Raw genomic sequence first — 25,946 nt, forward strand, 5'->3', positions numbered from 1 at the left:
GCAGATACCGTTGTTACCGCTGTCGACGATGATGAGGTGTAGATCTTCGTCGACGATGTCGGCATCTGTGGAACAGTGGAAGTCGTAGTCGACCGTAAAAAAGCACTCACCGACTGTCTCGTCGACTATGAGTCCGTCGTCGACGGTATATTCTTAGCTGCAGAAGTAGAGGAGGGTCTTTTGAAAGGCACAGATGGTGGTACAGAGGATGACTTATGCCTTTCAGAACTACTGGCATAACCTCTGTCCTCTTTCCTGGAAGATTTATAAGGTGAAGTAGAGGGGCTGCGGCCCTTGTAAGACCCTGAGAAAGTCTTTTTGTGGGCTTTTCTTGATTGTTGGGCGGGAGAGATTGTGTCTGATCCCGCCCTTTTTGATGACTTTTTGGATATTGAAGAGTCATCACTATCAGAATCAGAGTCTGGATTAGCTCTGTACTTAAGTTTCTGCAGCCAAATCAATAATCTGCCTTCTCTATCCGTAAGAGTCTTAGAGGAAAAGGTACGACAAACCTTACAGTCCTTGGCTGATTGGTCTGGATAGAGGCAGTATAGGCAATCTCGATGAGGGTGTTCAGAATGTAGTCTTTTCAGAAATTGCAAAATTTGTGGTAAGAATAAACCCTTGTTCTCCTTGTCAGACATGTTGTAGGTGTTAACCCCAATCAGTCAAAACAAGTTTTAGCAGAGAAAAAATAGCTTCAAGCTAATCCAAAGGTGTGAATAAAGAGCAGAGCTCTGAGGAGACTCCCTAGCACGACGTGCAGTAGAAAATCTGAGGTGCTGGAGCTTCTCTCAGGAGGATTCCAGAGGGTGGTGGTGTCTGATCGGTGGATGCTCAAGTTTGGTCCTTTTTCTTAAAATGACTCTGATAAACTATTAAATTGAAGAGGCCTGGAGCCCTTGTGTTAATATATTTCAACACTACTTGTGTAATTGTACCAGGGGGTCCCATCTCCACAACGGGGAATGATTCAAGCATGTGAATCTATGAAAGTTCCAATACTGGAGTAATATCTCCTTTGTATATACACATTACTGATGTCCACACAACGAACCTATAAGTCACATCATATTACTTTCTGGGAACAAGTACTTGGCACGCCGCAGATAAACAGTGGTTAACACTATGGAGGAACATCACTATATTCAATAGCTTCCTGCGCGAGGCACACTATAAAGTTCTTTATGATTGGTATCTATACCCAGTTCAACTTCAAGCACCTCCGATTTATGCTGGAGGGGATGTTGTTTACAAAGTGTCTTCTGACATATTTGGTTGGACTGCCCAACTATTCGAACCTACTGGGGTGAAATATTTGCCCAAATTAAGTCCGTTTTAGGATACCCTAATCCCTTCACTCTAGAATTTGCACTATTGGGACTGCGTAATCCCTCCTTTAACCGCTTCTGTGCCTTGGACGAGATGATCTCGTCCAAGGCTACAGTTCCCCTGTGCCTTGGACGAGATCATCTCGTCCATGGGACAGGGGAACTTGGGGGCGCGCTAGCGCGCCCCCCGTGCACCCCCCTTCCCCCCCCCCAAGTCGGGGATGGAAGGGGAAGACCTTCCCCTTCCACCCCCGACCCCCCCCCCCACCACCCCCTGTGACGTCAGCGCGCGCGCGCGCGCTGATGTGTCACAGGGGCCTCCCTCGTCGAGCTGGAAGCTCTGCTTCCAGCGCGATTGAAAAAGAAATGCAAAAGCATTTCTTTTTCAATCACTTGGGAGGCCCGGAGGGGCTTCAAAGGGAAGGAAAAGTATTTCCTTCCCTTTGAAGTCCCTCCGAGGGTTTCAAAAGCCGGATTGCTTGCAATCCGGCTTTTGAAACCCCACTAGACACCAGGGATTTTTTTTTTTTTCTTTGAAATTGACAAAAGGGAGCGACCCCTTGGGCAAGGGTCGCTCCCAGGGGGGGCATTTTTTTGAAAAGGCCTTTTCTGCCCCCAGGGGGGGCAGAAACCTCTAGGCACCAGGGACCATTTTTTTTATTTATTTTTTTTTCATTTTTTTTTTTTGAGGTGGGGAGCGACCCCTTAGGCAAGGGTCGCTCCCCTTGGGGGAAAATTATATTTTGGCCATTTCTGCCCCCCTTGGGGGCAGATTGGCCTATTTTGATGAGGCCAATCTGCCCCCAAGGGGGGTAGAAACCACTAGACACCAGGAATTTTTTTATTTTTTTATTGTTATTGACAAAAGGGAGCGACCCCTTGGGCAAGGGTCGCTCCCAGGGGGGGCATATTTTCGGGAAGGCCTTTTCTGCCCCCCCTGGGGGCAGATCGGCCTACTATTAGGCCGATCTGCCCCCAGGGGGGGCAGAAACCTCTAGGCACCTGGGACCATTTTTTTTTTTTTTTTTCAATTTTTTTTTTTTTTTGGTGGGGAGCGACCCCTTAGGCAAGGGTCGCTCCCCTTGGGGGAAAATTATATTTTGCCCATTTCTGCCCCCCTTGGGGGCAGATTGGCCTATTTTGATGAGGCCAATCTGCCCCCAAGGGGGGTAGAAACCACTAGACACCAGGGAGTTTTTTCTTTGCGTGAATTTCACGCAAAGGGAGCGACCCCTTAGGCAAGGGTCGCTCCCTGGGGGGAGGGCAATTTATTTTAGGCCATTTCTGCCCCCCCTGGGGGCAGATCGGCCTATTATTAGGCCGATCTGCACCCAGGGGGGGAAGAAACCTCTAGGCGCCAGGGCAAATTTTTTTTTTTTGTTTTTTTTTTTTGTTCTTTCTTTTTTTTTTTTTTAGAGATGGGGAGCGACCCATCAGGCAAGGGTCGCTCCCCTGGGGGGCAAATTGTATTTAGACCATTTCTGCCCCCCTGGGGGCAGATTGGCCGATTTTAGGTCAATCTGCCCCCAAGGGGGCAGAAACCACTAGGCACCGGGGATTTGTTTTTTGGCGCCAATGTCACGCAGGGGGAGCGACCCTGTAGGCAAGGGTCGCTCCCGGGGGGGGGGGGGGATGGGGGGGCAAATTTATTTTAGGCCATTTCTGCCCCCCCGGGGGACAGATCGGCCTATTATTAGGCCGAACTGCCCCCAGGGGGGGCAGAACCCTCTAGACGCCAGGGCAATTTTTTTTTGTGTGTTTTTTTTTTTGTTGTTGTTTCTTTTTTTAGAGATGGGGAGCGACCCATCAGGCAAGGGTCGCTCCCCTGGGGGGGCAAATTGTATTTAGACCATTTCTGCCCCCCTGGGGCGGCAGATTGGCCAATTTTAGGTCAATCTGCCACCAAGGGGGCAGAAACCACTAGGCACCGGGGTTTTGTTTTTTGGCGCCAATGTCACGCAGAGGGAGCGACCCCGTAGGCAAGGGTCGCTCCCGGGGGGGGGGGGGGGGGGCAAATTTATTTTAGGCCATTTCTGCCCCCCCGGGGGACAGATCGGCCTATTATTAGGCCGAACTGCCCCCGGGGGGGGGGGGGGGGCAGAACACTCTAGGCGCCAGGGCAATTTTTTTTGTGTGTTTTTTTTTTTTGTCGTTTCTTTTTTTAGAGATGGGGAGCGACCCATCAGGCAAGGGTCGCTCCCCTGGGGGGGCAAATTGTATTTAGACCATTTCTGCCCCCCTGGGGGCAGATTGGCCAATTTTAGGTCAATCTGCCCCCAAGGGGGCAGAAACCACTAGGCACCGGGGATTTGTTTTTTGGCGCCAATGTCACGCAGGGGGAGCGACCCCGTAGGCAAGGGTCGCTCCCGGCGGGGGAGGGTGGGGGTTGGGGGGGCAAATTTATTTTAGGGCATTTCTGCCCCCCCCCCCCCCCCGGGGCCGGCTGAGCTACAGGCCAAACACCACAGGTAGGCACCTTGCAAAAAACACCTCTGTTTTCTGTGAAAAAATATGTTGTGTCCACGTTGTGTTTTGGGCCATTTCCTTTTGTGGGCGCTAGGCCTACCCACAGAAGTGATGTACCATTTTTATCGAGAGACTTAGGGGAACGCTGGGTGGAAGGAAATTTGTGGCTCCTCTCAGATTCCAGAACTTTCTGTCACCGAAATGAGAGGAAAAAGTGTTTTTTGGGCCAAATTTTGATGTTTGCAAAGTATTCTGGGTAACATAACCTGGTCAGAGCCCCGCAAGTCACCCCATCTTGGATTCCCCTGGGTTTCTAGTTTTCAAAAATGCACTGGTTTGCTAGGTTTCCTCAGGTGTTTGCTGAGCTACAGGCCAAAATCCACAGGTAGGCACTGCTTTTTATAAAAAAATGTGATGTGTCCACGTTGTGTTTTGGGCCCTTTCCTTTCGTGGGCGCTAGTCCTACCCACACAAGTGAGGTATCATTTTTATCGGGAGACTTGGGGGAACGCTGGGTAGAAGGAAATTTGTGGCTCCTCTCAGATTCCAGAACTTTCTGCCACAGAAATGTGAGTAACGTGTATTTTTAGCCAAATTTTGAGGTTTGCAAAGGATTCTGGGTAACAGAACCTGGTCCGAGCCCCGCAAGTCACCCCTCCTTGGATTCCCCTAGGTCTCTAGTTTTCAGAAATGCACAGGTTTGGTAGGTTTCCCTAGGTGCCGGCTGAGCTAGAGGCCAAAATCTACAGGTAGGCACTTCGCAAAAAACACCTCTGTTTTTTTCCAAAATTTAGGATGTGTCCACGTTGCGCTTTGGGGTGTTTCCTGTTGCCGGCGCTAGGCCTACCCACGCAAGTGAGGTATCATTTTTATCGGGAGACTTGGGGGAACGCTGGGTGGAAGGAAATTTGTAGCTCCTCTCAGATTCCAGAACTTTCTGCCACAGAAATGTGAGGGACATGTGTTTTTTTAGCCAAATTTTGAGGTTTGCAAAGGATTCTGGGTAACAGAACCTGGTCCGAGCCCCGCAAGTCACCCCTCCTTGGATTCCCCTAGGTCTCTAGTTTTCAGAAATGCACAGGTTTAGTAGGTTTCCCTAGGTGCCGGCTGACCTAGAGGCCAAAATCTACAGGTAGGCACTTCGCAAAAAACACCTCTGTTTTCTCCCAAAATTGTCGATGTGTCCACGTTGCGCTTTGGGGCGTTTCCTGTCGCGGGCGCTAGGCCTACCCACGCAAGTGAGGTATCATTTTTATCGGGAGACTTGGAGGAACATAGATTAGCAAAACAAGTGCTATTGCCCCTTGTCTTTCTCTACATTTTTTCCTTCCAAATATAGGAGAGTGTGTAAAAAAGACATCTATTTGAGAAATTCCCTATAATTCACATGCTTGTATGGTCACCCCGGAATTCAGAGATGTGCAAATAACCACTGCTCCTCAGCACCTTATCTTGTGCCCTTTTTTGGAAATGCAAAGGTTTTCTTGATAGCAATTTTTTACTCTTTATATTTCAGCAAATGAATTGCTGTATACCCGGTATAGAATGAAAAGGCACTGCAGGGTGCAGCTCATTTATTGGCTCTGGGTTCCTCGGGTTCTTGATGAACCTACAAGCCCTATATATCCCCGCAACCAGAGGAGTCCAGCAGACGTAACAGTATATTGCTTTCCATAATCTGACATTGCAGGGGAAAGTTACAGAGTAAAACATAGAGAAAAATTGATGTTTTTTTCACCTCAATTTCAATATTTTTCTTTTTCAGCTCTTATTTTATGTAGGAAACCCTTGTAGGATCTACACAAATGACCCCTTGCTGAATTCAGAATTTTGTCTACTTTTCAGAAATGGTTAGGTTTCTGGGATCCAGCATTGGTTTCATGCCCATTCCTGTCACTGACTGGAAGGAGGCTGAAAGCACAAAAAATTGCAAAAATGGGGTATGCCCCAGTAAAATGCCAAAATTGTGTAGAAAAATTGGGTTTTCTGATTCAAGTCTGCCTGTTCCTGAAAGCTAGGAAGCTGCTGAGTTTAGCACTACAAACCCTTTGTTGATGCCATTTTCGGGGGGAAATCCACAAGCCTTCTTCTGCAGCCACTTTTTCCATTTTTTTTTAAGAAAACGAAATTTTCACTGTATTTTGGCCAATTTCTTGGCCTCCTTCAAGGGAACCCACAAAGTCTGGGTACCTCTAGAATCCCTAGGATGTTGGAAAAAAAGGACGCAAATTTGGCTTTGTTAGCTTATGTGAACAAAAAGTTATGAGGGCCTAAGCGCGAACTGCCCCAAATAGGCAAAAAAAGGCCTGGCACAGGAGGGGGAAAAGGCCTGGGAGCGAAGGGGTTAAACATAAGACTCTAGGAGATAGGTCAATCACTTGGCTTTGCTTAGGGGCAGCTAAAATGGCTCTTGCTGCCATGTCTGAAACAGCATGCTCACTTATGGAACGCCTGAATCCTGGAACGCATGAACACCCAGAGGGGATTAAAATACATTTGGGGCCAACTGGTTTCCTTCCTGTCCAGAGGACTCCCACTTTTCTCCTGCCCCACCTGGACTAGATCACTACACCTTTTTCAGATTTAAGAGTCCTCCCTCTATTTGGTCTATTTAACCCCACCACGATTGACTGCCCTGCAGTCGACCCTTCTTTCACCGATGGCTCAGGTTGCCCTCATTCTCGCCCCCTCATTGTTCCATCCACTCTTCGTTTACAATTACCACTACATTCTCTTGCGATAATTTGGACTATTACAATGTTACACTTATCTGGTAGTTGTTGACACTGTTGATTCTTCTAATACACATTGATGCAATGTATTTTTCCTCTCTTCTTTTTCCTCCTTTCTTTTCTCTTTAGTCTCACACTGTTTTTAATAAGGCTGGGCTAATCTCCCACTTTGAAACTGTACCTGTTATTTGCCTCTGACTTTAGGAGATGGCCAACATTTTGCAGTACTCTACCTGCTGTTGTATTGTTTTCGATAGCAAAATAAAAAAAATAAAAAAAGGTAGAATTGTGACTGAAACAGCTCAATCTCCCCTTCAACCCTTTGTTCTCTTGAGGTGCTAATGTGAGCTTGGAGTAAAATGGATAGGAGGCAGAGGATCAAAGAGGTATATATGATGCGTACAATATGAGGTTATAGGGTGCTCACAGCTGGACAGTCTTCAATCACAATAAATCAGCATACGCACTAAGACAATCAGGGAAATCTGTAACCTGGCATGCATCAAAGGGCAAAGAACATTTTCAATCCTAGACACTTTAGTAGACATGTAACTTAATGTCACACCAGATCTAAAAGATGTTTATGCTGCGTTGCATGTAACCACTGCAAAATTTACTACAATATTGATAAGAAGAGACCGATTACAATTCCTACAAAAGGGAACTTGGACTATGTGCCAATCAGTCATTAGGCCCCACAGAAAATGTACCATTGACAATTTAGGCAAAAGAAGCTGAATCCCCAACAAACTGTCTCTTTCAAACTAGTTTTAATGCTCCAGTCTAATACAACCATCCAAATGAAAGCATGTACCTGCAACATCAGAGATCTGCTGAATGTCCACAACACAGGTGGTATATTCCTCAAAATAGTGCATTCATAAAAGAAAGAGCAGGATTATAGCACATCAAAGATAGCTGGGTAAAGATCGGTTACACAACATCTGATGTGAAAAAACATACTACCCAACAGCTCTCACTGGCCACTCGGCAAACAGCAGACATGCATGTCCCTACCACTAATGTGCCATTTTACAATTTTAAATGCATTATCTATAGAATAAACAATACTGAATCAACTCTAACAGTCAATATTTCTCCCATATTTTACCCCTGCTTCATCTGTATATGTCCATTCAAGATTTGAAATGTACATGTTCAGTCATGTTAGATCAATTCATCCATTTTTGGATAACACGCCCCAGACTGATGAAGCTAGGTAACAAGGGACTATTAGGTTGAAGGTGAAGCAAACAAGAAGACCGATGGGACACCTTATCTAGTGTTGGTGTTCCCTGCAACACCAACAAAAAACTCCCTTGGTTCAGTAGCACGCTTTGCAAATGTCTGTGCTAATCAGAAACCCAGAATAAAGGAGACATGTAAGTTAATGTAAGACAAATCTACTATAATGTGATGCAGATAACCAACATGATTTTTCTTCCCAAAATAAACATAAATAAGTCAGCAAAATACCTAAATACACTTTGTATTTTACGGAGATTATAAAATAGTCAAAAAACACAACGATTTATATAGTGCATTATACCGGGATTTGTGTGATATGAAGAATGATGGCCAAAACATATCTCACCTGTTTCCCCCTAGAGAGTCTTGAAGCAATCTTGTCAATTTTGAATCTCTGTATGGCACATGGGTAGCTCTCTTGCTCTTATCACCTAGTGCGCTTATAACATTGCCAAGTGCCAACTAAAACAGACAAAAAGTATGTTGTTAATACCTTGACTGAGGGTAGGAGTTTGTAGCAATAAATATGAAAAACTGTTTCTACATAAAAGAAAAACACATCCCTCCCCTTTGAGCTGCATAATATGTGTAAGCAATTAACCAAACTGTCTTTGTTTATTTGGATAACCATGGCCCTGACTCTCCATCAAGTCTTTATGCCAAAATGATGCGTAAAAGTTAGGTTTCTCAGAGGAAAATGTTTGTTCCCATGGATAGATTCAAACCCCTACAACTCATAAAGATGGTGGTCCTCAGACCCCACTTTTTTGGGCCCGTGCTTACCAGATTTAAGGAAGCACATGTTTTCACGTTGAGGGACTATCTGTACGCAAGAGCCCACGAACCTAAGAGGTTTGTAGGGCCAACATTAGCTTTGTCAAACACTATAAGGATATAACAGCAAATGGATAAATCTCCAAATATCACCAAAAAAGAAATCGTAAAAAACTATAAAGCTACAATTACTAAGCAGCAACTCATAATGAATATAAATGTGAGCCTTACAGATTCACCAAAACCTAATTCAAATACCATAGAACAATTGATTTACCAGCACCAAATATCAGGAGTTTTAGTTCAGATGTTTACAAGACCTTTAAATTGGTAAACAGATTTAATTTCTTAAGAATTATTTAATTTCTTTGATTTTCAAATACAAATAGCACACAAATGTATAACCACAGTTTAGTTTTGAATCTTAGTTTTGCAAGGCAAAGGCAACACCTTGAAGTAAACAATCTTACACATTAATGATTGAGATGATTTCTAGACAATGTGTAACTTTACACATGTGAAGGTTTTAATATTGTTTGGTAAGTAGTGTTTAGTACACAAACTCCACGAAATTAAATGCATGTAAATTACAACCATGTGCCCTTTTCAGTGGGCAAGAGACGTTCTGTGAATCTTATTACAGAATAGAGCTTAAATATTGGATTTCGAAGAAATCTAATCTGTGCAACCAGAGTAGGTTGCTATGTGCAGTGCATACAGCGGCTGAACTCCGTCCTTTCCATGTACAGCAGGCAAGAGACAGTCTACCTATGCTACTGAATTACATCTCAGTTGTAGCTGCAACAGTGAAGTAGTTAAACAATATTCTTCTGGGATGGGGCAAAGTTTACTATGTGGGTCCTCTTTCACCTGGGTAAACCAAATGTACTTAGGTTTGTTAGCATTAACTTTCTGCTACCAATCCAAACGGATTGCCAAGTGAAGTATCTAATGATGCAATGCTAAATCCATTACAAAAGTGCATCTCTGTTGAAAGGTGCCGAGACATTTCCTCTCTGTCAGCTAATAAAAATTTACTGTAAAGATAAATCTGAGCGTCTGACCTTAATTGTGAAACCAAGCCTCTAGATTAGTACTGGTCTGCACTCAAACATGTTTAAGTGAAACAGACAAAGCAACACTTAAGGGTTACCACTTGACTAGCAAGAAAATGAAGAATCTTTCATAATCCGAACTTTGGTCAGACGCATGTCAAATTCTTATGAAAGTTAGATAGATCAGTCCACCACTACAATTTTTTTAAACACCAGAGGAGACACCCAATCTCTCTGCCAATGGAGAGTCTAATTCCAACACCATCCTCGGAGAGGCGAGGGAGTAAAGTTCTTGTAGAGAGAGTAACATTTTCTGCATAGCATGGCATGACATGTTAATTTGAGTGGAGGTCAAGAAGTGGCCCTATAAATGCACATTTCTTGGTGAGAATCAAACACATTGCCTAGTTTTATCATTGTGCCCTCTCCAAGGACAACTTTTTTAAAAATGTTCTCCCAGCAGAAACTTGATTAACTGCCCTATAAGATTACATTTACACAAATCCCAAACCAAAATAAAAAGAGAAAACAAAAATGTGAATTCTCTTTAAAGACACACTACGAACAAAACGATGACCACTTTAGTGAAAAGTGTTATTGCTGCAAGCAAAAACTCAAGAACGTTAGCCTGGAAACATTACTCATTATACCTAGACTTACACAAGCCAAGCTTGCAGGGCAAGGGTACTTTTCTCGAATTGCAAGAGATAACAGGATAAAAAGCAAAAGACGGGTTCAAACACATACATGTATTTGTATGGGAGAGTCCTGCTAAGTTGCCTCCTTATGTGACTGGGTGTAGCACTATTTCATTTGCATTAAGAAAATGTGCTACGACTTTGAGGTGCGAATGGCTCAAAATAACTTGTGGATATAAACCGAACTTGTAAAAGAGGGAGCAAGTTGTCCAGTTTTGTGACTTGATCTTTTCTGGTGATTATTATTTTATTAGCCCAAATGCTGATTTGAGGCAACAATTAACATTTCGCTTGAGAGGGGGCTTGCCATCAATTACAAAGTTTCAGGAACATAGAAAGGCTGATGTGAACCAGACAGGATTAGTCTTAAACAAGCATTCATCTTAGCCTACCATTAAGAAGAGGAAGTGGCAAAGCTTTCCGTTGATGAGTATGTGGCAGTTAGAATCCTAAATATTGTAAGACATCAGCTAGTAATCCACAATGAGCACTGACAGGACACAAGTAAGTGTCATTTTGGTGTTCTTAACACATTTCCCCAGAATGGAGCAGATTTCATCCATTCTTGTGGGGAGTAAAAAATACTTTGAGATATTGTGCAGACTTCATTTTGAGCCACTACCTCTCAGCCATGACCTTCGTAAAAAGTTGCAATCCAGTGGAGATCGCCTCTTGGATGTAAACACACCACTACTGGACAAGAGGGACATGCAAAAGACACCTGAGTGAGATGAAGCTGCTAACATTAGCAGAGTGGCAGTAGACTGCTGAACCAAAATGGAAGAATTGATGTGCGCTGAAAGGGGCTGCCCTGCAAAACACAAGTAAAAGTGGGGCAAGTGGTGGCCCTACTAAGGACTAATGCAGCTGTGAGATTAAATACGTGCAGGGTGGGGGCTTATGGTTGAGGCAGTAAACGTTGTCTTGTGCAAATGTTCCCATATGTTTTTGAATGAAAATCAATAACATTTTGGTTAAAAAAAAAAGCAAGTGATGTGTGGGAGGCAGGGAGGAAGAATACCAAAAACAGGAAGGCTCATCTGAAAGATCTGCCTATGCAAACAAACTGTCCTTGAGTTGCTTCCTGGGGATAGTTAGGTGGGAGACAAATATCTAATTGTAGTGCATTTCAGACAGCAAAGGTATGAAAAGAGGATAACCATCCAGGTGAAACTTTTGTACTGATAGCAGTCTTTCTATTTTACAGGTTACATCTGTGTAGCTAAAGCTGTATCCCCAAGCAAGATACAGGAGAGGTTGATTGCTGAGATATTTGGAAGAAAGGTAAGCCGTTTTGAAGAGGAGGCTGTCTACCACAGAAAATCAGTACGATACTCTGTAAGTTGAAGACACATTCTCTCTTTTCAAAGGCACCAACTACTAATTCTTGATGGCTGTGATACAAGAGAGGGGTACATTCACTGGCCTGGCGCAAATACAGTTCCTCTTGAGGCTCCTATCATCAATGAATTATAGCATAGGAACGTGACAAGTCTTGCAATTCTGGTCAAACCATTTAATCTCCCTGTGCCTGAAAATGTAGATATCAATAGTACATATGCAAACTATATATATATATATATATATATATATATATATATATATATATATATATATATATATATATATATATATATATATATATATATATATATATAGAAAATGTCACTTACCCAGGGTACATCTGTTCAATGGCATGTGTAGCTGCAGATATACATGCTATGCATAGACAACAAAGCAGTTTTACCTCCCATAAGCGGTGGTCAGCCTGTAGGAGTTGAAGTTGTTTGAAATAGTTTTCTTAGTACAGCCTGTCCTACTGTGGCCTGTTGTGTTGCTAACATATCTACACAGTAATGCTTGGTAAATGTATGAGGTATTGACAAAGTGGCTGCTTTACAGATTTCGGCCATTGGTATGTTTCCTAAGAAAGCCATTGTAGCACTTTTTTCCGGGTAGAATGTGCTTTAGGTGTAACTAATAGCTGCCTTTTAGCTTTGAGGTAACATGTTTGGATGCATTTTACTATCCATCTAGCTAGCCCTTGCTTTGAAATAGGGTTACCAGTATGTGGTTTTTGGAATGCCACGAATAATTGTTAGTTTTCCTAAATGATTTTGTTTTATGTATGTAATACATTAGAGCTCTTTTAATGTCTAATGTATGCAGGGCTCTTTCTGCTACAGAGTCTGGCTGTGGGAAGAAGACTGGTAGTGCCACTGTTTGATTGATATGAAACGGTGATATAACCTTTGGGAGAAATTTTGGGGGTGTTCGAAGTACAATTTTATGTTTGTGTACTTGTATGAACGGTTCTTGAATAGTGAAAGCTTGGATTTCACTAACTCTTCTTAATGAAGTAATTGGAACTAGGAAGGCAACTTTCCATGTTAGGTATTGAATTTGACATGAATGCATAGGTTCAAATGGTGGACCCATGAGTCGTATGAGTACTATGTTTAGATTACACGGAAGCACTGGAGGTGTTCTAGGTGGAATGATGCGTTTTAATACTAACATGAAGGTTATGATAACAGGACTCTAAATAAAGAGCTGTGTTGTATATTTTGCAAAATAGGCAGAGACCGCAGTGAGATGTATTTTAATGGACGAAAAGGCTAGATTTGCTTTTTGTAAATGAAGCAAATAACATATAATGACTTGTATTGATGCTGAAAGAGGGGCAATTTGTTTAGATTGACAGTAATACACAAACCTTTTCCATTTGTTTGCATAACACTCCCTGGTAGTGGGTTTTGTTGCCTGTTTAATTACTTCCATACATTCAGTTGGTAGTTGTAGGTATCCAAACTCTGACTTCAGGCGCCAAATCGCTAGATTGAGTATTTTGGGATTTGGATGCCTGATCTGTTGTTTGTTTCGCGCTAACGGATCTGGTCTGTTGGGGAGTTTGATATGTGGTACCACTGACAGATCTAACAGTGTTGTGTACCAGGGTTGACGTGACCATGTTGGTGCTATAAGTATGAGTTTGAGTTTGTTTTGACGCAGTTTGGTGACTAGAAATGGAATGAGCAGGAGAAGGGGAAAAGAGTAAGCAAATATCCCTGACCAATTCATCCATAGAGCATTGCCCTTGGATAGCCGATGTGGGTACCTGGATGCAAAGTTTTGGCATTTTGTGTTTTCGCTGGTGGCGAATAGGTCTATGTCTGGCATTCCCCAGTGGTGAAAGTAAGTCTGAAGCACTTGGGGATGAATTTCCCACTCGTGTGTTTGTTGATGATCTCGGCTGAGAAACATCTGTCAATTGGTTGTGCATTCCTGGAATGTATTGTGCTACCAGGAGAATGTTGTTGTGGATTGCCCAATGCCAAATCTTTTGGGTTAGGAGGGACAGTTGAGATGAATGGGTTCCTCCTTGTTTGTTTAGGTAATAGATAGTTGTCATGTTGTCTGTTTTCACAAGGACGTTCTTGTGAGTGAGAAGAGGCTGAAAAGCTCTGAATGCTAGGAATACGGCTAGCAATTCTAGGTGATTTATGTGAAATTGTTTTTGTTTGGCGTCTTATTGTCCTTGAATGTTGATTGTTGAGGTGCACCCCCATCCAATCATTGATGCATCTGTTGTAAGTATGATGAGGCACAGGGTCTTGCAAAGGATGTTTAATCTTGCATTTGGGACAATGGTGATGCACAATGCCATCATGCCCAACAGTTTCATTACAAATTTGACCGTGTACTGTTGGCCTGGCTGAATTTGTGCTAATACATTGTGAAATGCTTGCACTCTTTGTGGACTTGGGCTTGCAAGTGCTGTTTGTGTATTTAGCGTGGCTCCTAAATACTGTTGAATTTGCGCAGGTTGTAGGTGGGTTTTTTGGTAGTTTATGGAGAACCATAGGGTGATGTAGGGTTTGTATTACATAATGTGTATGGTTTTGACACTGTGTATGACTGTTGGATTTTATTAACCAATCGTCGCGATATGGCAAGACATGAATGTGTTCTCTTCTTAGGTAAGCAGCTACTACTGACAAGCATTTTGTAAATACTCTGGGAGCTGTTGTTATCCCGAAGGGTAACACTTTGAACTGGTAATGTTTTCCCTGAATTACAAACCTGAGATATTTTCTGTGCGCTGGATGGATGGGTATGTGAAAATACGCATCCTTGAGGTCTAATGTTGCCATGAAATCTTGCTGCTGTAGTAGTGGGACCACATCCTGTAGTATTACCATGTGAAAGTGTTCTGACAGGATGTAAAGATTGAGAATTCTGAGATCTAATATTGGTCTTAAGGTTCCTTATTTTTTGGGAATAAGTAGTACAGTGAGTAAACCCCTGTTCCTATCTGATGTTGTGGTACAAGCTCTTTGGCTTTTTTGAGTAACAGCAATTTCACTTCTTCTTACAACATTGAGATATGTTGGGAGGAGAGATTGTGTGGTTTTGGAGGTATATTTGGGGGAATGTGTGTTAATTATATGCAATAACCATTGCAGATAATAGATAATACCCAGCTGTCGGTTGTAATGGGTAGCCAATTGCTGTGGAACTTTTGCAGTCTTCCCCCCACAGGTGAGGTGTGAGTTGGGAAGAGATGGAGTAAGTCACTGTTTTTGGCTGTGAGGCTTGTTTTGGTGGCTGATAATTTCCCTTGCCTCTGGGGAAGTGGCCTCTGTAATTACTTTTAAACCCACCTTGTTGGTATTGAGGTTGGTAGGTTGACTTTGATCGTGAGGTGGATGCCTCAGGTGTTTGGGCTCTAAAACCAACTCTGTATTGAGGTTTCCGAAAGGATCCCCTGTATTGTGTTGTATATAAAGCACCCATGGCCTTAGCGGTGTCTGAGTCTTTTTTCATTTTCTCAATAGCCGTATCTACTTCAGGGCCAAAAGAACGAGTTACTTACCTTCGGTAACGACTTTTCTGGTGGATACATTAGCTACCTGTGGATTCCTCACCTAATGAATACTCCCATGGCGCCAGCATTCAACGGAAATCTTCTTCCTAGTCTCTGCACGTCGACGAGGACGGCACTCTAGCCCACGCGACGCCGTCTGACGTCATACAGGCAATAAGAGGTCCTCGACGACGTGCCGACGTCAGTACCAACATTTTTTACGTGCATGAGAACAACAACCCAATGCAATGAAAGAGCAAGGCAACATCCCATAACCTTGTAAAATACACAATATTGCAATGAATAGCTGTAAATTTAATCTAACTCTTTTTTTTTTTTTTTTTTAAACGAACAAATATATGCAAATCATGTATATACACAAAGATATATTCATATATATATACAGATAAATATACACAAGTATCCATATATACAACATCTATTGCAACCTTGAAGACCAAGAGGAGCGCACTCAAGGATTACTTGGTAAGACCAGAAAGGCAACGGGGAGGCGGGTGGGACCGTGAGGAATCCACAGGTAGCTAATGTATCCACCAGAAAAGTCGTTACCGAAGGTAAGTAACTCGTTCTTGTGATGGATACAACTACCTGTGGATTCCTCACCTAATGAATAGAGTCCCAAAGCAGTACCACGCCCGGTGGCGGGTGCCTAAATGGTCAAACCAAGAAATCCTGCAGCACTGACCGTGCAAAATGGCCGTCCCTTCTGACCTCAGAGTCCAAACAGTAATGTTTCGCAAAAGTGTGAAGGGACGACCAAGTTGCGGCCTTGCAGATGTCGACCACAGGAACACCTCTGGCAAAGGCCGAAGTGGCCAACTTAGCTCTGGTGGAATGAGCTCTAATGCCCTCAGGAGGATCCTTCTTTGCCAAAGAGTAACAGATTTTAATGCAAAGAACAACCCACCTGGAGAGTGTTCTCTTGTGGACTGCCTTTCCTCTCCTCTTGCCCACGTAACCGATGAACAGCTGATCCTCCAGACTGAAATCCTTTGTTCTATCAATAAAGAAGCTCAACGCCCTCTTTGGGTCCAGACGGTGCAGTCTTTCTTCCTCTTTAGAAGGATGAGGCGGAGGATAGAACGTGGACAAAGTAATTGTCTGAGCCAAATGGAACGGTGAAACAACCTTCGGGAGGAAAGTAGCCTTGGTCCTCAACACCCCCTTATCCCCATAAAAAGTTGTATAAGGGGGCTTTACCGATAAGGCCTGCAACTCACTCACTCTCCTTGCAGATGTTATAGCTACCAGGAAAACTGTTTTTATAACCAAATACCTTAAGGGGCAAGAATGCATAGGCTCAAAAGGGGACCCCATAAGGAAAGTCAGGACCAAGGACAAATCCCATTGCGGCATAACAAATGGTTTTGGAGGATATTTATTTAGAAGACCTTTCAAGAATCTGATAACAATAGGGGATTTAAATAACGATGGTTGGTCTGGAAGACAAATGAAGGCTGACAAGGCCGACAAATAACCCTTAATGGTAGTCACTGCACAACCTTTCTGCGCTAGAGACAGAGCAAAAGACAAAACGTCCGATAGATGTGCATGTAAGGGATCAATCTGTCTCTCTCCACACCACGCAACAAATTTAGACCACCTATTAGCGTAGATAGATTTAGTGGAGTGTCACGTGGCCGCTAATATAACATCCACTACATCAGGCGGAAGAGAGAAGGAACTCAGGTTGCCCCGTTCAATCTCCAGGCATGTAGGTGCAGATTCTGGAGGTTGGGGTGTAAAACCTGCCCCTGCGACTGCGAGAGGAGGTCTGCCCTGAAAGGGAGACGGAGCGGAGGGCACATTGAGAGTTGGAGAAGGTCGGAGTACCACACCCTCCTTGGCCAATCCGGAGCTATTAAGATGACTAGCGCCCGGTCTTGGCGAATCTTCCTCAATACTAGAGGAATCAAGGGTATGGGAGGAAACGCGTAAAGCAACTGGCCGCACCAGGTTATTTGAAACGCGTCCCCCAACGCTCCCTGCATCGGATACTGGAGGCTGCAGAATAACGGACAATACGCGTTCTCCAGAGTGGCAAACAGATCTACCCGAGGAAACCCCCACCTTTGGAAGATCAAACGGGCTTGATCTGGATGGAGACGCCACTCGTGGTCTGCCGAGAATTGGTGACTGAGACCGTCCGCACGTACATTCAAGACCCCGGCCAGATGATTTGCTACCAAGCAAATCTGATGGTCCTTTGCCCAGGACCATAGTCGAAGAGCTTCTCTGCAGAGAAGGTAAGACCCTACTCCTCCCTGTTTGTTTATGTACCACATTGTGGTAGTATTGTCCGTCAGGACCTGTACCGACTGACCACGAAGGGAAGGGAGGAAGGCCTTGAGAGCCAGACGTACAGCCCGTAACTCTAACAGATTGATATGAAACATCTGTTCCTCTGGAGACCAAAGGCCTTTGATCTCCAGATCCCCCAGATGAGCTCCCCACCCTAGAGTGGAAGCATCCGTTATGACCGTGGCCACTGGTGGCGACTGCGCGAACTGCTTTCCTTGTGAAAGATTGTTGCTCGCAATCCACCACTTCAAGTCCACAGCAGCATCTCTGGAGATCTTGACAGCACCTTATAGATCTCCTTTGTGTTGAGACCACTGCCTTCGGAGGCACCACTGAAGAGCCCTCATGTGCCAGTGAGCATGCGTGACCAACAGAATGCAGGAGGCAAACAGACCGAGCAGACGAAGGACCTTGAGGACTGGAACTACCGCTCCACTTCGAATCATTGGAACCAATTCCTGAATATCTTGAATCCGCTGAGGCGGAGGAAAGGCTCGACTCAATGTTGTATCCAGTACTGCCCCTATGAACAGGAGGCGCTGAGAGGGCTCCAGGTGAGATTTGGGCTCGTTCACCGAAAAGCCCAGGTCGAACAACAACTGAGTCGTTGACTGCAGATGATGCAACACAAGCTCCGGAGACTTGGCTTTGATCAACCAGTCGTCCAAGTAAGGGAATACTGCTATCCCCTTCCTTCTGAGCTCTGCCGCAACCACCGACATCACCTTCGTGAAGACTCGAGGTGCTGAAGTAAGACCAAACGGAAGGACCGCAAACTGATAGTGCTGCGATCCTACCACAAACCGGAGATACTTCCTGTGCGACTTGAGTATCAGGATATGAAAGTAAGCATCCTGCAAGTCGACAGACACCATCCAATCTTCCTTGTTCAACGCCAAAAGCACCTGAGCTAGGGTCAGCATCTTGAACTTTTCCTGTTTGAGGAACCAATTCAAGATCCTCAGATCCAGGATTGGTCTCAACCGACCATCCTTCTTGGGAATCAGGAAATACCTTGAGAAACAACCTCGACCCCTTTCCTGCTCTGGGACCAACTCCACAGCGCCCTTTGAAAGGAGGACTTGTACCTCCTGTTCTAGCAACAAGAGGTGTTCTTCTGAACAATAAGATGGGCGAGGCGGGATGGGGGGCGGGAACTCCCGAAAGGGAAGGGTGTAGCCTTTTCCCACAATACTGAGAACCCAAGTGTCCGTTGTAATAGTCTTCCACTTGCGGAGAAAATGCCGTAATCTTCCCCCTACAGGAGAGGAGTGAGTGGGAAATGGTGGAAGCCTAAGGCTGCTTTCCCTGCTGCACCCCTCCAGAGGACGAGGAAGAGGCAGAGTGCTGCTGAGAGGCTCCTCTGGTGCGGGCCCTACCTCTCCCTCTAAAAGATCTATAGGGATGGGAAGAGGCAGGTTGCTGGAATCTCCCCCGAAAGGAAGAGGAGGAAGAGCCACGCCCAAATCCACAAAACCTCCTGAAAAATCTGGAAGAGGCAGAGGAAGAAGGAGCTTGGAGCCCTAACGATTTGGCTGTGGCCCTGCTCTTCTTAAATCGCTCCAAGGCCGAATCTGCCTTGGCCCCAAACAGTTTGTCCCCATCAAACGGGAGGTCCAATAGGGTTGACTGCACATCCGCAGAAAACCCCGAATTACGGAGCCAGGCCTGTCTCCTTGCCACCACAGCCGTGCCCATTGCCCTAGCCACTGAGTCGGTCGTGTCCAGCCCAGACTGAATAATCTGGGTCGCGGCAGCCTGGGCGTCCGAAACAACATCCAAAAGACCCTGGGGAAGCTCCGTAAATGATGATGAAATGTCATCCATAAGAGCATGGATGTATCTCCCCAGAATGCAAGTTGCGTTGGTGGCCTTCAACGCCAGACTGCAGGATGAAAAACATTTCTTGGACTGCGCATCCAGCTTTTTCGAGTCCCTGTCTCCAGGCGCCGTCGGGAAAGATCCAGGCGCTGATTTTGATGAACAGGAGGCTTGCACCACCAAGCTCTCCGGTGTCGGGTGTCTAGAAAGAAAGCCAGGGTCAGATGGCGCAGCTCGATACCTCCTGGCCACAGCCCTATGAACCGCTGAGGAAGATACTGGCCTCTTCCACACCTCTAGCACCGGATCAAGCAAAGCCTCATTAAACAGCAAGAGAGGCTCCGCTGCAGCAGAGGCCGGATGTAGCACCTCCGTTAGAAGATTCTGCTTCGCCTCTGCCACCGGCAAAGGCAGGTCCAGAAAGTTAGCTGCCTTCCGTACTACAGCGTGAAAGGAAGCCGCCTCCTCCGTATATTCCCCTGGAGACGAAAGATCCCACTCAGGGGAAGTGTCCAGCCCACTGGCTGTATCCAGACCATGCAGCCCATCACCAGAGTCCTCCAGTTCTCCTTCCTCCAGGACTCGTTGGTACTCCTGCTCTTCCAATAGACGAAGAGCCCGTCTCCTCGAATGTAGCCTCTGCTCGATACGCGGAGTCGGCATGGCCTCCGCCGAAGTCGAAGATCGGCGCCGATCCCCAGAAGCAACCGACGCCGCGTCCGGCGCCACAGGCAACTTCGACGCTGATGAAAGAGCAGGACGAAGAGAACTTGGAGCAGATGGACCCACCAGAGTCACAGGACGAAATCCCGACGTCGACGGGATGGAAATCTCCGGGGCCAATCCCTCTGAAGCCACCGGAGCGGCCACCGGCGCGGCCACCGGCGCCGAGCCCACGTTCCCAAAAGGGAGAAAGGGCATAAAGGGTGCCGGCCGTAGAGGCGCAGGATCACCCAATGAAAAGGCCAAAGGACCAGCCGGAGCACCCCCTGGAGCCATCTGTTGGAAGATGGTATACATCGCATTTAGGAATGCGGTACTATCGGCTCCAGGGGAGGGAAAAGCCGGATACTGGGGTGCCTGTATCGAAGGCGACCCCGATGCCGGCCTCGACGTCTGCGACGCCGGAGACAACACAAGAGGCTGCATCACCTCAATCACCGACGCCTGCCCAGGTAAAGTCGGTGACGCCGGAGAGGGCAACGGCGTCGACGGATGCGGCGTGACCGTGGGACTGACCTCCCAAGTCCTCCGGCGCCGATCCGAAGGCGACCTGGAACGAGTCTCCTTGCTTGAATGGCGCCGTGAATCTCTACGGCGCCGGGAGTCTCGATGACGCCGATGCCTTGGCGAAGAAGACTTCTTGTGATGCTTTTCTTTCTTCGACTTCGCCATAAACAACTTAGCCTCACGTTCCTTGAGGGCCTTCGGATTCATGTGCTGGCATGAATCGCAAGTTGAGACGTCGTGGTCGGAGCTCAAACACCAAAGGCAGTCGGAGTGAGGATCTGTAACTGACATCTTGCCCCCACACTCTCGACAAGGCTTGAAACCCGACTTTCTCTGCGACATTATTACTGCAGAGAAGGACTACGCAGCAAAAAATACACTGTAACCACAAAAGTAACAGTTGCGCCCTCGAAGATAACCGTTTCGAATGCACGGAAAAAAGGGAACTGACGTCGGCACGTCGTCGAGGACCTCTTATTGCCTGTATGACGTCAGACGGCGTCGCGTGGGCTAGAGTGACGTCCTCGTCGACGTGCAGAGACTAGGAAGAAGATTTCCGTTGAATGCTGGCGCCATGGGAGTATTCATTAGGTGAGGAATCCACAGGTAGTTGTATCCATCAGAAAGCTGTTTTTGATTGAACGGCATATTAAGGACTGCCTGTTGAATTTCAGGCTTAAACCATGACAACCGGAGCCATACGTGTCTCCGTATAGTAACAGCAGTATTCATTGTTCTAGCTGCTGTGCCTGCTGAATCTAGGGCTGATCTAATTTGGTTATTGGTAATAGGCTGCCCTTCCTCAACTATTTGTGTGCCCTTTTTTGTTGGTCTTTGGGGAGATGTTGTATGATATCCTTCATCTCGTCCCAGTGGGCCCTATCATACCTAGCCAATAGTGCTTAGGAGTTGGCTATCCTCCATTGGTTGGCTGCCTGCGATGCTACCCTTTTGCCAGCAGCATCAAATTTTCTGCTCTCCTTGTCTGGTGGTGGTGCATAACCAGATGACTGGGAGTTGGCTCTCTTTCTGGCCGTTCTTACAATTACAGAATCAGGAGAAAGTTGTGTAATGAATGCCGAATCAGAGGGAGGTGGTTTATACTTTTTCTCCACTCTGGGAGTAATTATCCTGGCTTTGACTGGCTATTGAAATATCTGGTGTGCATTCTTTAACATGCCTGGAAGCATGGGAAGGGACTGGTAGGTAGTGTGTGTGGAGGATAATGTCTTAAAGAGAAAATCATCCTCTAAGGGCTCGGTGTGCATGGCAACATTGTGGTAGGATGCCGCCCTAGCCAGAACATGAGTGCATCCGGTGCTATCTTCCGGTGGTGATGAATTGGAGGGGTAGCAGTCTGGGCTGTAATCAGGAATGGGATCTGGATCATAGAGATCCCATGGATCCACATTGTCTTGTTGTGAATCGAAAGAATGTGCAGGAGACTGTGCAGGTGTGGGAGTAGTGGGTGGAGAGACAAGCAGGTGAGGAGAATGAGGAGACAACGAAAATTGTGGAGGTGGGGATCTTTGTTTAGGCTTTGGCACTTTAGCTGGTGGCTGAGCAGTGTCTAAATGTTCCTGAAAGGCCAGCTTCCTCTTAGGGTTCAGAGGAGGTGCAGTTATGATCTTGCCAGTGTCCTTGTGAATGTGAATTCTGGCTTGCCTTTCGTCAATGTCCTCCATTTGTATGTGTTCCTCCGAAAATCTATGGCTTTCTTTAAGTACTTTGGAAAGTCCATGTTCCTCCGCATAAACTGGCCTTTTCGGCTCCGAATATGTTGTTCGGGATCGAAAGGCTGTGAGTGGATGTTGGCCTCAGCTCCAAGAGCGATTTTCGAGGTTTCGACATTAAGGTTCGATGTCTGCTAGTTTCGGAGCCAGTGTTTCGGCTCGAGTCCGAAGGCTTCAGTGGCGTGGCATTTTTCGGTGCTGAAGTTGTTGCATGGTCACCAAAGGTCTTTTTGCGGGTCGAGCCATGGTCTTCCGGCAGTGGTGTTCCCAAGGCCTTATGTTTGGGCTTGGATGGGACAGGGGCAGGCGTACTCACTTGCTTTCCTGCCGTGACCGGTCTGTCCTCCTCAGACTCCTGCTCAGAGTGGGACCCTCGGATGGAGATTGCGGTGCGCACGATCTCCTCTTCCTCGTTGTCGAGACGTTCTATGCTTTCCTCTTGATGGTCTGGGGAGAGACAGAGATTACAGACTAGATGTTGGTCTGTATATGGAAATTTGGCGTGGCACTGAGGACAAAAGCAGAATGGTGTCCGGTCCATGAGGCTTCCATGCAGTCGGCCGGACCAGGCCCGAGTTGGGCGTGGGCGCCACGAAGGGCGAATAAAGATGTTTGATCCGACGGTATCCAAGTGTCGACGAGAGATGTTACGCGATCGAAACAATACCAACTAAATTTAACAAGTTATAGAACTTTCCCAACTCGAACTATCGGAGAGAAAAGAGACACGTCCGAACCCCATGGCGGAAAGAAAACAATCTAACATGGAGTCGATGCCCATGCGCAATGGAGCCGAAGAGGAGTCACTCGATCCCGTGACTCGAAAATACTTCTTCGAAGAAAAACAACTTGTAACACTCCGAGCCCAACACTAGATGGCAGAATATGCATAGCATGTGTATAGCTACACATGCCATCGAACATTATATTATTAACATATATATATACACACATATATGATGAAAACAGTGTTTTCTTCTGCTATCTTGGCTGACTCCCAAAACCATAAAAGCCCAAAAGCCCCCTCGCAGTTGAGAGATGGGTTTGAGGAAGACAGTAACTCCAAATATCTGGCAGAATTTTTGACAGCTATGAATTTCCATGATGCTTCATCAACCAGATTTCCAAAAAATATAACAAATATGTTTGCTTATAAATTGCTCAATAACGTCATGAAGCATAACCAGGAATACATACAGTAAATCACATCAGACTCCAATTTGAGAATTATGGAGTCACTGGATTCTAGAAATGCTCATTTTGATATTTGGAAACTTCTGTATTATCAGACACCATCCTAATGAGCAAATTACATGTTGATTTAGCGGTTGTCTTCTTTGCCAGCTACAAGAGTCTATGAGAATATTTCACCAGAGGACTAATCGCCCAGGAAACAGAAGACTGCTCTGCCAAAAGGAAAATCTTTTTGCTAAAAATGTGCACTTTTTTAGATTCTCCATCTGGTGGCAGACTGAAAAAATATATGTAGAGTTTGAAATTGAGGCCTAAACCACCACAGGAGTGGGTGGTGTTTTGTCTCTTGCCACCTTTGCCTTTGGCTGCATTTCCGACTCCTGAAATGCTAGCTTTCTTTTTATTTTAATAGGATGAAGAGTTTGTATTTTACCAGTCTCTTTCTGGATGTGCAGCCTCCTTTGAGTATGGTCTGGTTCTCCCATACTTAATTCCTGCTCAAATCTGTGCTCTTGCATTTGGCTGGAAAGTCCGTGCTCTTCTGTGTAGGAGCCTATTTTCAGCTCTGAGGCTGCCTTTTTCGACACCGAAGGTTTCGGAACAGTCTGTTTCGGCTCCGAGGAAACCTTTTTCACCTTGGGTGTGTCGAACTCTCGGTGCCGAGATGGTTCGGAGACGGTATCTCGACCGGAGTCGGATGTCTTTGGCTGTTGTGAGGCCTTTTTTGGTGTTGTTGGTTGGTCACTGTGTTTTCAGGTTAAGCCATGGCCTGTTGGCGGTGGCATCCCCTTGGCCTTTATGATTTTGGAGTGAGTCTTTGCCGGGGCAGTTTTACTCACAGTTTTTTGTTGTGCCGTCGGTAGCTCACTTTCGGAGTCGTCCGAGTCAGATTCCTGAATGGAGATTCTTTCCTCCTCCTAGACGTCAATCTGTTCGGCCGGTGTCGATGCCATTTGAAGTCTTCTGGCTCTTCGATCGCGTAGGGTCTTTTTCTATCAAAATGCCCGACAGGCCTCGCAAGTATCCTCCCTGTGTTCCGGTGATAGACACAGATTACAGACCAAATGTTGGTCTGTATAAGGATACTTGGCGTGGCAATTCGGGCAGAAGCGGAAGGGGGTCCGGACCATGAGTTTCGACGATGGATGCGGTCGGGCCGACCAGGCCCCGCTGAGGACTGGAAGCCCTGAAGGGCCGCCCGAGCCCTTCTTCTATCGGTGTCGATGTACTAACACTAAACCGGTACCGAGCACGAACAAGACCGTCTATTTTTCGATGATTAGCTAACTTTCCCAATTCGAAATACAGATCGAAGAGGAACACGTCTGAACCCGATGGCAGAAAGAAAACATTCTAAGATGGAGTCGAAGCCCATGCGCAATGGAGCCGAAAGGGAGGAGTTCCTCGGTCTTGTGACTCGAAAAGACTTCTTCGAAGAAAAACAACTTGTAACACTCCGAGCCAAACACTAGATGGCAGGATAATACACAGCATGTGTATCTGCAGCTACACATGCCATCGAACACACATATATATATATATATATATATATATATCGAAAAATGGGGATTGGGACTGTGAGCACCACCGAGCGACGTATGAGTGTGGGAAGTGGTAGATAATCAGATAGAAAGTGGGCCCTTTGGAAAATTGACATGACATTTACAAACATGAATACATTTAAAAAACAGGGAGCAGGACTGGAAATCAAAGGACAAGTGGGAGAGGAGAAAGAGATCGTTAGGGAAAGGATGTGTGGTTTGAATACGCGCAGGCGAGTGCAAGCAAAGCAATTCACTACCATGGAGTGTTGAAATAAAGGTTTTTAAAAAAAAAAAGTGGACCCACAAACCAGCAGCAAAAGAAAGAATACAACTAATCTAATCAAAAGATGGTGAAACCGAAACACTTTTTTGGCAGGACAAACACAAGATGGAAAGCCACTGGATTAAGAACAGAGAACTGAGAGAGACCAGAAAGCCATCAAATCACGAGCAAGGATCGGATACAAAATCCATTCAAAACTTATACTGAATAGAAGTCTGTTTACCCACAAGTAGCTAAAGCTGTGTGTAGAGGAGACCTAAAAATAGTGCCGTTGCGGATTTATCGTTATCAAAGGGGGGTGGCTGTTCATAATTTTCACCATATCGGACAACACTATTATTCAAGCAGACAGACCAAAGTTATACCTGAAAAGATGTACTGAACGAATACATGTATGATGCCTACATAATATATAGTTCAATAGAACATATCCCAGACATATAGTACTAAAAGTAAAGTTTTGCATATGTTAACCTTTTGGCTGCAACCTGCACCATATGGTGTTCGAAATGAAGGCATAATTAAATTAAAAAAGGGTTAAATATATCATAAATAGATCAACTTTCTGACATATTGTAATTTTAAGCGAGGAAGTTAACTATAACATTAAAATGTTCATGTATTTCGAAATCAGCAAATAGCCTGCTA

General features: G+C 45.4%; 1 protein-coding gene across 12 annotated transcripts in view; it reads right to left on the reverse strand.

Annotated features, from left to right (window-relative positions):
* KIF21A (kinesin family member 21A) overlaps positions 1-25,946 on the reverse strand; it is a 725,937-nt gene that overhangs the window by 528,579 nt on the left and 171,412 nt on the right. For all 12 annotated transcript variants that reach the window (XM_069229749.1, XM_069229747.1, XM_069229752.1 and 9 more), the window contains exon 7: positions 8,124-8,239. In XM_069229749.1, coding sequence (XP_069085850.1) covers positions 8,124-8,239 — 116 coding nt within the window. The remainder of the gene's footprint in view (positions 1-8,123; positions 8,240-25,946) is intronic.

Source organism: Pleurodeles waltl, chromosome 4_1 (genome assembly GCF_031143425.1).
Source record: "Pleurodeles waltl isolate 20211129_DDA chromosome 4_1, aPleWal1.hap1.20221129, whole genome shotgun sequence".
In the NCBI taxonomy this organism is placed as follows: Eukaryota; Metazoa; Chordata; class Amphibia; order Caudata; family Salamandridae; genus Pleurodeles; species Pleurodeles waltl.